We start from the raw sequence: 14,466 nt of genomic DNA on the forward strand, positions 1-14,466 counted from the left end.
TTATCTTAAAATAATCTCCTCCTTGCACTTATATTTAATACATTATATTGTTTAAAAATTGTAATATATTTCACTTATAACATAAGACGGGGACTTATACTCTCCTGGAGCTCTTGTTATAGATTCTCTCAATTATTGTTCACAAAAGTTTGAAAAATGATAGCATATGTACTAATAGTAATCACAAAAGTACTAATAGTTTCAACCATTTTTTAGCTTGATTGGTTCATGTGCGCAAAAAGTACTATATTTTTGGTGAGTGCTCATATGGGTATGACCATAATGGGTTATGGTTGAACATTTGAAAATGACACTTTTAGACTACCTCACACTCCACAAGTTCTACAGTGAGCTTCGTAAATGTCGAAAATCTAAAGGGTTAGATTTAAGCTCTTCACTCACCTATGGCACTTCATTGAAAAAAATTGACAGATTTTAACATATGGATTAGAAGTCTTAGTTGCTCGAAGTTAGCTTGGGCGGCTACTTGGTTATCTCCCCTAGCTCTATAGTCCCTCTCGTTTGGGGAAAATAGAATATGAATTTGAGTTTGGTAGAAAATAGAAGATGTTATATGTTTATAACTTGGTGTGTGAACATGTTACATGTTTGAAAAGTTTACATTAAGGTTATAGTAAAGAAAGGTTCTAGAACACACACTACTTTTGTGCTATTTGTGGAAAGTTATAATGAAATTGAATTCGTAACCATCATGGTGTGCCTCATGATTTTGTTGTATCTTCTTATATGTTCCTATTTTTTGTCTCTTTTTTGTTCATTAATTTATTTCTTCTTTTATTTTTCCCTGCACTTAACTCATCTTAAAGATTATTGACAACTTTAACATGAACTAATCCACCCGTGCTAGAAAATGATAGTGAGAATTCTAGAAGATATAGTTGTAATTGAAGATATAGTGAGAATTGTTCAAGATGTATTTGTAATCACACTTTCACATGATGGTCTGATGGATGTCATGGTTTGGTTTGGCATAGAAATTTGACCAAAAGAATTGGTGTTAAACCCAGAATTCACAAATGCATTTGCAAAAATATTGGACAAAAATTAGTTAAGATTAGCAAAATATGTATTGTCAATAGAGTAAACTGAATCACTATTGCATTTACATAATCTCAAATAGGAGAGATCATAGATGAAAATTTGATTATAAAGAAGAAAAGGAGAAAAGAAAAGTAAGAGTTTTATTGTCACTCTCATTATTAACCTTGACGAGATCAACAAAGAAGGTAAATTTGAAGAATAGACAGATATTTTGTACTTAGTAGTGTTGCTTCATTTCCATCCACCACGTGTCTCCTACCCGCGCTTTTCTATTTACTTGAGACATTTTCAATTGACTTTAATTCTTAATTAAGTGAATGCTTGTTTATTATTATGTATTTTGGCTTACTTATTAGCAATCAGCGATTGAAGTTTTTAAATCATATTTGATATACTTATAATTCATTGAAAAGATAAAATAGAAATATATGAGAGCAATTGCGATAAGTAATAATAACATAAAGAAAATTTGTATATTAGTTTAGAAAAATTCAAAATAAATAATATTATTTTTAAATTAATTTTATATTTGTTATTTTATGGATTGGTGAAGATGTATTATATATAAATTTTAGATCTATCTTTGTTAAATGCATTGATATTTAAATATAGTTATTAAATTACTATTATATTTTATGTTTTAAATCTCTCTTAAACTTTTTCTATCTTTACAACATTTTAATTTTTAAATAACATTTAGAAGTAAAACTGATGTTGTAAAAGGTAGGAGAATCCCCTAATCCTAATATCATAATATAACAATAACACAAATATTCAGATCCATAGAACACCAATTTCTCATAATAGAATCATAAGATTACATCCAACATGTCATGTTGTCCAAGTATCAAGCAATTACAATAGTAATTCTGCAAGACTCTTAGACTACAAAATATTTCTAAGATTTGGTTATGCTTTATTTAGAAGATTATGAGTATGATTTTTGACTTGCAAATTTAAAAAATAAAAATAAAAAAATTCCATGATGAACTCTGAAAGTTCAAGATTACTGAATATATGTTATATCAATTTGTATTTAAATCTTTTTGATTGATTTTGGGGGTGAATATTAAATATTTCCCTATATGAGGTATTTTTTTCTATATGGTATGGGAAACTGTTTTCTCTAAATCAGGTATTTTTCCTTAAGTTGCCTCACAGTTACAAGATAGGATAGTGCATGGTTCTCATAGATGTTTTACTTCCACTTCCATCACTTGTTACAGCCATAATGCCTACGTATGCCATGATGCCTAAAATGTGCATGATACATTAAAAATAATCAATTAGATAGCCGGTGCTCTAGAGTGCTTGCATGGTCATCCATTGTCATCCATGTTACCATCTATTAATTTAGGCTATTTATATATGTGTGTTTGTTGCAATTATAGTTATGCTATTTTATGTATGGTGCAATCTATGCAAACATGGCCGCATCCATAGGTAGCCGTCTTCAATGGAGACGCTTCTTTGTAAAAAGTTGTACGAACTCACGCCGGTTTTGGACAGGCCGTTTTCTATGTTTTCGCTCTTCTTCTTCTCCAAATCTTTATTTTCTTCTCGCATAGCGTTCTTTCCCTCTATTTGCGACCGTGGTTCTGTCTCTTCTCTGTATTAAGGATAATTTGGATCCTTTGAAATGGGTTCCAATTCTGAGCAGCCTGAGCTCGAAGACACTATTGAGCAGCCTGAACAGGAAGACGCTTTTGAGCAGCCTGAACCTTCTTCAAGGCCCAAGCAAAATGGGAACTTTTTAATGGAGATCCCTAAATTGTTGCAGGAATGGTGTCTGTCCATTCCAAACATCTTGGTACAGTTCTGCCTCATTCCATTCCACAGGTTTATGCTAGCTATTGAACTCAGTCGGCAAACGCTACATGAGGCTGATTGCTAAAACATATTTGACCAGTTCCCACCATTCTCCGAGTCTACGTCCACGGAGCTCTGGCAGATTTTCATTAACCATCGCGGAAGCGATACGAAATACACATTCGCCAAAAAAATTAAGGAAATCCTTGATAGCAAGGGATTCCGCGCTTTCCTCGATGTAGGTGCAATTCCGCCCGGCGATGTGATACAGAGAGAAATACAAGCAGCAATGAACAGTGCTTCTCTTCACATTGCCATTTTCTCTCCCAACTATGCCCAATGCTCATGGTGTCTGGATGAGCTTGCTTACATGCTCAAAATCAGAGCCCCTGCTACAATCGTTCCCATTTTCTATCATGTTGATCCCTCTGATCTCAGATATATTGATCAAGGAAAAGGAATATATGCCGATGCGTTCTCACAACATGCAAAGAAAGGTAGATACACCAAGGAAAGGCTCGATCAGTGGAAAGCGGCACTACACAAAATTTCATCCCTTTCCGGCTTACAGGTTAACAATAATAAGTATGTATTGTTTCTCTTTCTCCTCGATAGTCAAGTTCTGTATTCCATATATGTTCCGAAAAGTGATGCATGAGGAACTGATAATTTTTTTATTCTATATATTCTTTAATATTTATCTACTCATGCAAGAGGAACTGAAAAAATTGTATCAGTTCGCATTGTTTATGATAGAGTGAATATCTGCGTAGAAGGAGTTTGTAGCTTGGAGAACACGCAATATATTCGTTTTAAATGATTGTAATGTAATTTTAATTAGTGCGTGGAAATAATTGTGTTTTTGTGTGCTGTATTATACTCTCTATTCTTTACCTGTTTTCAGATTCTACTTAATTTGTGTTGTGTATTTCGTTTTGATTTTTATTGTTCGCCCATAATATTTAGGGACGAGGCCGAAGTTTTGAAGAACATTGTGAATAGAGCATTGGGATTAATGAAAATAGATCCCATACATGTAGCCGAATATCCACTTGGTTTGAATGAACTAGTACAAGGCTTCGTCGAATCAGTCACAAGTGAAGAAGACAGTGAAAAACTCACGGGGATCGTGGGCATGGGTGGTATTGGGAAATCCACTTTGGCCAAAGAACTCTTCAACAAAAACTTTCGCTCATTTCGGAAATGCGGTTTTGTTCTCGACGTGCGGGATGCGGCATCCAGAACTGCTCTGCCTGAGAAGCAGAAAAAGGTTCTTACAGACCTTGGCGTTGAAAATTTGTCATTAGACCGTCTCGACGAAGGAAAAGTGGTACTCACAAATCGTTTGAGCTCTGTTCGGGCCCTCATTGGTTTGGATGACGTGGATCACATCGATCAGTTGTATGCTCTTTTGCCAAATAAACACAACCTCGGATCCGAAAGTATGGTAATTGTGACGTCCCTGAAAAGGGATGTTCTTAAATCGATGGGTATCTCAAACATTTACGAAGTGCCAAGACTTGAGAGCTCAGTAGCGAAGAATTTATCATGCAGGCATGCTTTCCAAAAGTCTTCTCCACCCACCAGATTTGACTCTCTGGTTGACAAATTCGTCCAGGTTTGCGATGGTCTGCCTTTATCTCTGCAGGTATTAGGGGGACAGCTACATGGTGAGGATTCCATTGCTTACTGGGAATCCCAATTAGATAAAATCTCAAGAATATTGCCTAGCGACATCACAAAAGGGCTACAGGTTAACTATGATGCTCTAGATAAAGAAGATAGAGAGATGTTCTTGGATGCGGCTTGTTTTCTCATCGGCGAATGCAAAAGCACAGCTATAGCTGTGTGGGATGGATCGGGTTGGAGTGGCCTGCACGGTTTAAAAACACTTGTAAATAAGCATCTTGTGGAGCTGGTTTCCGAGAAACATAACACCTTCAATGAGAAGAAGATACGGATGCACGATCATCTGAGGGACATGGGAAGAGAGATGGCAAGTGAGCACTCATCATATCGGCTTTGGCGTCCACAACAGATTGATAATATACTGCATTTCCACATAAATGTATTACTGGCTCCCCTTTTATTATTTCTTAGTGAAATCATAAAAATAATAGTTTGTTGTTTTGTCTACCTCTGCTTGCGGCAGAGTTGACTGAGATAGCTTGTATTCTGGTATTTTTCATTCAGAGAGAAATACAAATTAGAGGGATACAACCACCAGCTACTTTTGTGGCCTTCAAAGAGTACGCTAATCAGCTAATGCGAACCTCAAGAAAACTAAATATACTTCATGTGCAAAGCAATGAGTTCACGAAAGAGTTTGCATATTTATCCAAGCATCTTGTTTGGCTTCGCTGGCATACCGGTTCATTAATAAATCTTCCATCTTTGCTTCCATTAAGACATTTAAGTGTTTTAGAGCTTGATGATGCTAATGACTTGGAGGAGTTGTGGCAGGTCAATGTGGATGTAAGTAGTTTCAATCCGTGGTTTTTATATAACAACTTTTTGATAGTTTATATTTTTCTCAATTGAATTCAGTAGAATAATGAACTGAATTGAGTTTAATGATGTTTGCGTGCAGCCTCCTCTGCAATTGAGAAAGCTTTTCGTATGTTTCTCTTTCAAATTGCAACGACTTCCAACCTCAATAGGACGTCTTCAAAATCTTAAAATGCTTTCCCTTTGTTTTAGTGGTAGCAGTTTGCCAGAAGAGTTCTGTGGCCTGCATTCGCTGAAGTATTTATATTTATACTGTCCAAATTTATCTTCACTGCCAGCTGGTTTTGGCAATTTAAAAGATTTGAAGTATTTAATGCTGTCTTGCCCATAGTTGAGCAGTTTGCCAGATTCTTTCCAGTAGCTGATAAAGATGAAACATCTGCGATTATCCAGATGTGAAACGCTCTCCTCACTGTCTAATGGCTTTGGGAATTTAGTAAGATTGAAGTATTTAAGTCTAATGTTTTGCGAGCAGTTGAGCAGTTTACCAGATTCTTTCAAGCAGTTGACATACTTGGAAGATCTAGAGATTCCATTCTCCTCAACTACTAATGGTTTGTCCTCGCTACCTATTGGTTTTGGTAATTTAAATAGATTGAAGCACACAAGTCTAATTTGGTGCAGCCAGTTGAGCATGTCGCCGGACTCTTTCGGGCAGCTGATACACCTGGGCTATTTGGATTTATCAGGTTGTGAAATGTTATCCTCATTGCCTGAGGGTTTTGACAATTTAAACAAAATGAAGCACATAAATCTGGGACTGTGCAAGCAATTGAGAACTTTGCCAGATTCATTCAAGAGGCTGATACACCTGGAGCATCTAAATTTACAAGGTTGTGCCAAGCTTAAACTAGACTTAGATGTATTTGGAGGCATCGAAAAGCTCAAGTACTTGGGATTCAGCGATTGTGAAGAATTAGAAGATTTGCCTAATCAAATTAAGAATCAGGCATCGTTGACAAAATTAGATCTAATGGGTTGCATTAAGTTGAGAAGCTCACCAAGTAACATTGGTCAACTGGTCAACTTATGGTCGCTCAAAATTGAGAGCCGGGTGATGAAAGGCTTGCAGACTTCTCTTGTTCGATTTCCCTCGTTGAAAAAGATTGAAATTGTAAGTTCTGAAAGTAGAATGGAATTTGGTGCTGAGGAAGAAGACTGCAAACCAGTCTCCTTGATATCAATTTCCAGTGACTGTTGGCCCAACCTCCAAAATTTGGAGGTCGGGGACAATAGCATCGTTCAAAAAGACAAGTTTCTTAAAAATCACCATTTAATCGAGATAGAGAGACTGCCAGTGACCTAGCAAACGCGGTCAATATACCATTGCGAAGTGCTGAAGAACATCAGCTTTCTTAGTGGTCTCGTACGCCTTGAGAAGCTGCTAATACAATATTGTCTGCAGTTTGAAGAGATATCAAGCTTTGCTAATTTGGCTTTGCTGGAATAGTTTGGACTGATAGAATGCCCCAAAGTTAAGAAAATAGAAGGCCTGCAACACTGCAATTCATTGAAGCATCTATGTCTTCGACAGACTCGCTGGAAGGAGTCAGTTATACAAAGTTTGGAGAAAGTGCAAGGATTGGAAGCAGTCGAGTTTGTATGTGACACCATATCAGCTCTCAAGTCTTGTATTCAATCTATAAATATCAAGTTAATGAAAAATTTCACAAATTCAGAGTTTTCCGAATTTATATAAATGTTCATGTTAATTACTCGCAAAAATTACTATTTGCAGGGAAGGCCGGGAGAAATATTTATACAAGGTAGCGTTAGCTGTGTCGTGGAGCCCATTCTAAACTCTTCGGAGTTTCCTGATCTTACGATTACGAAGACCAAGCCGCTAGGCTATGTACGCGAGACTAATTATTTTTTCTATAGGGAGGGAAAGGAGCTGAACTGGGAGGAGAGGAAAGTGGTACAAATATACTTGCACCTCGAAAACGGTGGAGATATAGTGGTCATCACACCCGAAGGAATCAGGATAGAAAAGGCGGTGCTAGTTGAGGGAAGCAGAAAAAGAGTTGTGAAGGCTTTTAAGAAATTATTAGCTCTTCTGGAATAGTTTACTCTGTCTAATGTGCTGATCGGTCTGACTTCAGGCTAATAATGTACAGGGTAAGCCTCAATTGGAATTAGCGAGAACGGTAGTTAGGGTAGATTAATTGGAGTTTGTTTTCAAATAATTTTTTGATAGATTGAACTATATATATATATATATATATATATATATATATATATATATATAACGTTTTATAGTGAGAGATGGATGTTTTTAATGCTTTATTAAGCACACAATTATTTACTTTATTGAAATTTGAATTACTTTATTAACTTATATTATACTTTCATGATTTTGATTGTAGACTTTTTTTTCAGATTTTATTTTTCTTATCTATTTGGATGCTTCTTATATTTTTTTCTAGTAGTTTTTCTTCACAGGAGATACAATGCATTGAAGTTCTTGCCTGAAGTTAGATGAAGAAAAGTAGAGATATATCGTAACCAAGTATAATAGGTCTTAAGTTTGAGAAAATAGAGTAGACCAATAGCAAGGAAAATATAGGACCTGAGATGGAGAAAATAGAGCAGGTCAATAGCAGGGAAAATATATATCCCAAGAAATGAAGCGAGACAAAAATCCAACTATAGCTTTGTGAAAGTATGGAAGGATTTTTATTAGTAAGATCTTGTCTAGGTATAAATAGCATTGGGTATAAAGTCCTAAATAAATTTTGGAACGTTGGTCCTTCATCTAAGAAAAATAGAATATGTAGGAGGCCACTAGTTGAGTGGTTAACTTAGATTTTCAATTCAATCCTCAACTACCTTAGGCTTTTCGACAAATATTATGGACCCTTTATGAGATGGGAGTCATACAACTTTCTATTATAAGTGCTCATCTTTGTGAGAATACAATTTACATAGAATTAATTGTACAAAACCATAACTTGTGATAAATAGGAAATACTTCACAATGGACAACTAGTGATGCAATTATCTAGAAATGGAATATGAATAGTAAACTTCCACACTACTTGGTATTGTGTATCCAAAATAAGAGAGCTTGTTTCGTCATATTATGTTTCCATTGTAGTCTACACAGGGTCAATTAAAATTAGTTAATATTGATTGAAATTAAGAATAAATCTAAATCATATCCATTTAATTGAGCCCAATCTAAATAAATCATTTTCAAGTTATAGTCTCTGCACCAAGGCCTAGTTTTACTATCATAAATGAGAAACAAAACTTGTGGCATTGCCTAGTGCATCCAATATCTTTCCCAAGACAATTTCAAATTACACAAAATTAATTTATCAAGTTGTAACCATATACAAATATAGTTTCATAATATCTAATCCATTATTTATTTCAATGTATAAATCATTATGAGAGAACAAATCATTGTCTGCAACTCCATTGGAGGTATACAAAAACTTTTTTTTGCTAAACTGTCCACAGCTTTCCCAAATCTACATAAAATTGACTCAAACCAAAAGGGAATAAAAGTGGATTCACATATCTTTCCAATGAATCCATTTAGGTTCTCAAACTTGTCCAAATGCTTCCATACCAAACCCTTCAATATGATGGGATTCTAAAATCTACAAACAACCACTTTCACCAAAATACTCATAACTTATTCATTTGTCCACATAATCATTCCAAAAAAAACTAAAATGAAGCTTATTCATCTTAATTTAAACAATAAACACTTTGTATGATATTTCTAGGCTGTACTGGTCCATACACAACTTAGACTTAACATAAATATAGTTAACACCAATCAAAACAACACATTTTGAAGACGTTGATTGATTCAAAATGATCTTCCTCTTTCCATTCATTGTTTGGAACACACATACAATGATTTTATACTAGTTGGGGTACTTTATAACTTCCCAACCACCCTTTGAACCAATAACCCTACCCTTTGCAACATAATTGCACCTTTTACAATGTTTTATGCATTTCGTGCAATTTTGCATTACAATTTTTTTATGTCAATGTGACAAATTTGAAAATTTAACTCCAAACTTAATAAATATTTGCATGGACATTCAATTACCCTAAAATAAATTTTAATAGCTATTTTACATCCATTTTACCATTTATTAGTCATTCTTTCATATTCTGACCTTCTTGACCAAATTAGGACCTTAACAAGACAATATTAGCAATGTCATACAAATGGCTTCACATAGCCTTACTTATGATTCAAATAGACTCCTAATACATTGAAAACACTATAAAATTCATAATAAAAATTCTATCCTCTTGTAACCTCCTAGTATTCCTTTCTACTTAGGTGCTTCTACACCAAAAAATTTACAATTGAAATAAATATATCTAGGAGTTGGCCAATGTCGTAATTTTTTTTTATTTTTTTCCTTTTGAAGATCAAGTAAATAATTTTCCTTAAACTCAACAAAAAAAAAAATCATATCTATGTCTTGTTGGAAATGTAGAATAGGCTAGGTGACTGAGAGTGGGAGTGAATCCCAACATTAGGTGATAGAGGCAGACATTAGTTACATAGCATTCCCAACATTTTATTGTTCTTTGGGAATCATGTAATATAAATTTTTTTATTAAATTGAAATTTTTAGTTTTTAAATTGATTGGCTACCACTATTTTTCCATTGTCTTCAGTTTTTCTTTATTCAAATATCTATTCCAATATTTTGACAAAAATTTTGGGGAATTCATAGGCACTTCGTGGTTGCAAGGAACCAAAGTTACATTTTTCGAAGGTCTAACTACTTGATGTTACCATGACTTGGCATTTGCAGTTCACCATTTCCTTTCATGCCAAGTAGTAGAAGAAACTTTTCTATGCTATGTATGAATGTAATTTTTGACTTTGGCCCATTGTAATTTTGATATTATTTGTTAGTGGCATATCCATGGGTAAAAGTACAAAGCTGTGTCATCTTTTAGGCTGACTAATCAGAACAACTGAATTTCAGTATTTCTATCTAAAAATTAATTTTTTTCAAAGATATGATATAGAGAAATTTATTCTAGCTAAGTTATACATTGTAACACACTTTTCCAATTGAAAATGTTTATTAACTTCATGTTTTATACTAGTTTGTATCCAATTACTAAAGAAATATAATTATTTCTAAAAATTGACATTTCAATAACTCTTACTATTTTTTATGATATATTTTTAATAACTTATAAACACCATTTTATAGAGACCAAAGTCGAGAATGTTCTCATATACAGTTTATCATGTTTTAATTAGATATCATATGTTATAATTAAAAAATTCTACAAACATGTATTTTAACACTCGAAAAGATGTCAATTTTGAGAAAGAAAAAAATAGTAAACCATATCATAAAAATTTTAAAACTCATATGACATTCTAGAGGAGAGAGTCCTCTTCTAGAATGTATAATTTTTATTCTGGTTAGAATAGATTTGTTTTGAAAAATGTGGTGGGAGATAAAAACTATCAATTTTAGGTGAGTTGAACTTTGATTGATTATAACAGTGAAAATTTAAGTCTAAAGACAATTTGTATTTTTGAATGTTCTAGATATATATATGCTATCTATAACATAGTCTAAGATCAAATAGAAATAAATTTATTTCCATATAGTTTTGTGGTGGGAACTAGACCCCTAATTTTCAACATTTTTCAGCAATTAAAACATTATCTATAAAAATTATGGAAATATATCAATTCTTAACCCAAATAATTGTTAAAAATTATAATGCTAAACTTGATCAATTTCTACACATTTCATTAGTTTACCTCATTTTCAAATTCTAAATAATAATACCAATTTTATATTATTTAAGGTGAAAAGTTATACTTTTGTTAGCCTTTTCCTTCACAAAAGGGTGACACAAGTTTGTGCTTTAACCCCCATCAATTTATTATCATGTATCATGACCTAAGATTCCTAGAACTTATGAAATGAAAAAGTGATTGTAGTGACATCTACCTAAATCAATGCAATGAAAATGATTTGTGTGCTACCCCACCATGTGCATCTCAACACGGGCTTCATTATGTTAAAATAAAAATGTGCACTTGTTGAATGGGTAAAGTAGAGGGGCTTTGACCATCATGTGTGGAAGGGTGTTTTGCAGCTGAAAGGGAGTGAGCAGTGAGAGGAGTGGCATGTTTGCAGACCAACATTTGCAAAATGAGAATTTTCTAGCTTCCAGTCATGAAGATTTGAAAGAAGATAGTGTTGCAAGGGACTGTGGGCCTTTCTCATTACTGAGGACTTGTGTTAAAAGTTGTTGGTCTGTATGGATTCTCAACCATGGGGATTTTTTTGGTGGGTTGCAGGCTTTTCTTTTTGGGGAGGGGTTTTAGCCTTAGATTACATAGTTTTACGGTAGAGAAGCATCGGAATTGTTAGTGCTGGGCTTTCTAATTTTTTATGTCAAAGATGTTTGTGGGTGACAATAATGAAGGGAAGTTAGTGAGGTATCGGTGGGCTCAATCAGGCGCCTTAGACACATGTCAAGCAATGGTGCTCATTAATGAGGTTTTTGTGAGACCTGGGGTTATTTCCAATGATCCTTCTAATTTCTGCTTAAATGGATTTTATATGTTGCAACAATCCATTCAGTTTCTACAAAAATGGGTTTTAGTCGAATGAATATTTGGAATAGGAAGCTCAAGGAGATGAATTTTGGACTTTCTTTAAACATTTAATATGTAGCTGGATCCTTTGGAAGTCTTATCCAGGTCTTAGTTTTGTTTTATTGGAGCGCAGCAGTGTTTTGTTTTATTGCAGTCCACTGAATCGTCAGGTGTAAATCTTGAGGGGGTTTTTTGGTTGCATCAATGTATGGCAGATTAAGCTTGGAAATTGCATATGCATTCTTTTGTGGCCTACCATACATTGTATATATACTATGTATATCTTGGGTGAGGTTATGGGACGCTTCGATGCACTTTGGGCCGAGCATGGCATTTGATTATTCATTCTTGTGTAGTATGGGCCTGTCTACATTTGTTAGATGTAAAGTCGGCTAAAGCTTTAATGCAAACTTTAAACGTGGGTCAGTAGGGAATAAAGCTCAGAGCATCAAAATTTACACTCAACATTATTTGCTCCGTTGGTATAGTGTCCGGTAATAGTAAGCGTAGTGTGTCTTAGTAAATTGTGATTAATAGAAGGATTGTGAAACATTTTAGCCAATTCTAAAATATGATGTTACATTTAGGCAAATGTTTAGAGGTTGCAATTTTGATTTTGGACGTCTTAGAAAAGGTCACTAGTTTTTCACCCAGAACGTGTGCTGTCAAATGTAAAAATGAAAATAATGTTGCCTGAAAATTTAAATGACACCCTTTTATATGAAACAGTTGATTGTGTAATAAGTGACAACCTTCTTAATGGAAGAGTTGATTGTACAACAATGTACACTACGAAAGTCTTTAGCGATAGGACTTAGTATAGGCTTCAGTTGAAAGGTAGATAATGTTTGTCTGAAAATTTATATGACATTCCTTTTCTTCTAAGAGTTGCTTATGTTATAATATGGACTATAACAGTCTCTAAGGATAGTGCCGACATAAGTGAAAATGAAATCCAACTCTATAATATAGTGAAACGTAGTCACAAAGATTAAACATTTGGTGTTTAGGATATAGGGCATCGGAGTTTCCAAGGGAGTATGATGGTGCTTGTCTGCAAATGAGACTTTCGTATAGCCCAGCGGCACACCTATTCCTTTTCCTTGTGCAATGGACCGACTGCAGCCTTGTAAGGGCACTGGGTCTGCTAAGAATACTCATATACAAGGTTTGTTTATTTATTCGCTTTGTAAATGTCTGGATAACTATTGGAAACTACGACGGATAATATATTTACATATATATTACAGTTTTTGTTTTGTGTGCTTTATCACCTTAGGTAAGAACTTTTGCGAGGATGGAATAGGTAGATGCCCGTGGTTTAATTTGAGAGAACCATGGGAGTCCAAGTTTTTATATATATATTTTAATTACTGACTAGTCTCCTAAATACAGTCTAATATATATTGATATTTTAAAGTGGGTATTTTGCAGGTTTATGTTGATGGTACCACTACAATGTCAACACATGAAAGAAAAGCCAGCATTAGAGAATTTTATGGTAAACTTAACTTTCTCCTTTTAGGCATAACATGGGATAACTTGAGCATAATATGGATGAGTTGATTAATTAAATGAACTTAGCAGTATATCTTATACATCAGTATATTTTATGGTAAACTTGACTTTCTCCTTTTAGGCATAACATGGATAACTTATTAATTAAATGAACTTCAACTGTATATCTTATATATTTGATTTACCATTTGGTCCTGCAAGGTGTAATATCTTGATATAGATATTTTATTTGCATTGTTCAGCTGTAATATTTCCATCTTTACTACAACTTGAAGGATGGAGGCAAAACATGGCTTCTGCTGAAACTTTGAAGTATTTGGCAGCCAAAGGTCAGCTCTTTGCATTCTTGGTTATCCATTGTGTAAACAATGTGAGAATGTCTTTTAACTGTTAAAACATCATTTAAGTGGTGGTTTCAAGTGTGAAAATTTCTCAATCAAATTTCAGTGATTTATTTGTTCCCTGAATCTTTCCTCTGTATTTTTAAGTGGTGGTTTCAAGTGTGAAAATTTCTCAATCAAATTTCAGTGATTTATTTGTTCCCTGAATCTTTCCTCTGTATTTTGTCAGTTGTCTTATTCTAGTAGAACATGTCGTGGATTTTTATGGTATGTAGCGTGCTATTTTCTATACTGAGGCCTCACATTCTGATCCATTTTGATGGTTGAACTATTAATGACGGTGATGACAATGACACTATCATACTTTGACTTGCATTAGTTAGTTGTATAATTTAACATATCTTTGGGTGAATAGTGCAAAGCATCATTTGGAATTGCTCTAGCTATCCCAATTTATCCAATTATCCTTGCCTGGGAACTTGTCACAGGTGGTGGTGTTCTTGAGATTGATCTTGATAATGTAGTCCTCATCTTTGTCTTAATTCTCGGGCATCATCATGTGTAAATTAGAGTTGAGACTACAAATTCTCTATAATTAATAATATCATT

General features: G+C 34.1%; 1 protein-coding gene and 1 pseudogene across 1 annotated transcript; both read left to right on the forward strand.

Annotated features, from left to right (window-relative positions):
- Positions 1-2,890: 2,890 nt before the first annotated feature.
- Positions 2,891-7,444, forward strand: LOC149545846 (disease resistance protein Roq1-like; annotated as a pseudogene).
- A 5,575-nt stretch (positions 7,445-13,019) lies between these two features.
- Positions 13,020-14,063, forward strand: LOC149545847 (E3 ubiquitin-protein ligase AIRP2-like). Its single transcript, XM_089793847.1, has 4 exons — positions 13,020-13,166; positions 13,433-13,499; positions 13,759-13,845; positions 14,005-14,063. The coding sequence occupies exons 1-4, from the start codon at positions 13,059-13,061 to the stop codon at positions 14,061-14,063; spliced, it is 321 nt and encodes a 106-aa protein (XP_089649973.1). The 5' UTR covers positions 13,020-13,058.
- The last annotated feature ends 403 nt before the right edge of the window (positions 14,064-14,466 follow it).

The sequence above is a fragment of the Cupressus sempervirens genome, chromosome 7, assembly GCF_028749045.1.
Source record: "Cupressus sempervirens isolate cs-2001-9-10 chromosome 7, ASM2874904v1, whole genome shotgun sequence".
NCBI classification, from domain to species: Eukaryota; Viridiplantae; Streptophyta; class Pinopsida; order Cupressales; family Cupressaceae; genus Cupressus; species Cupressus sempervirens.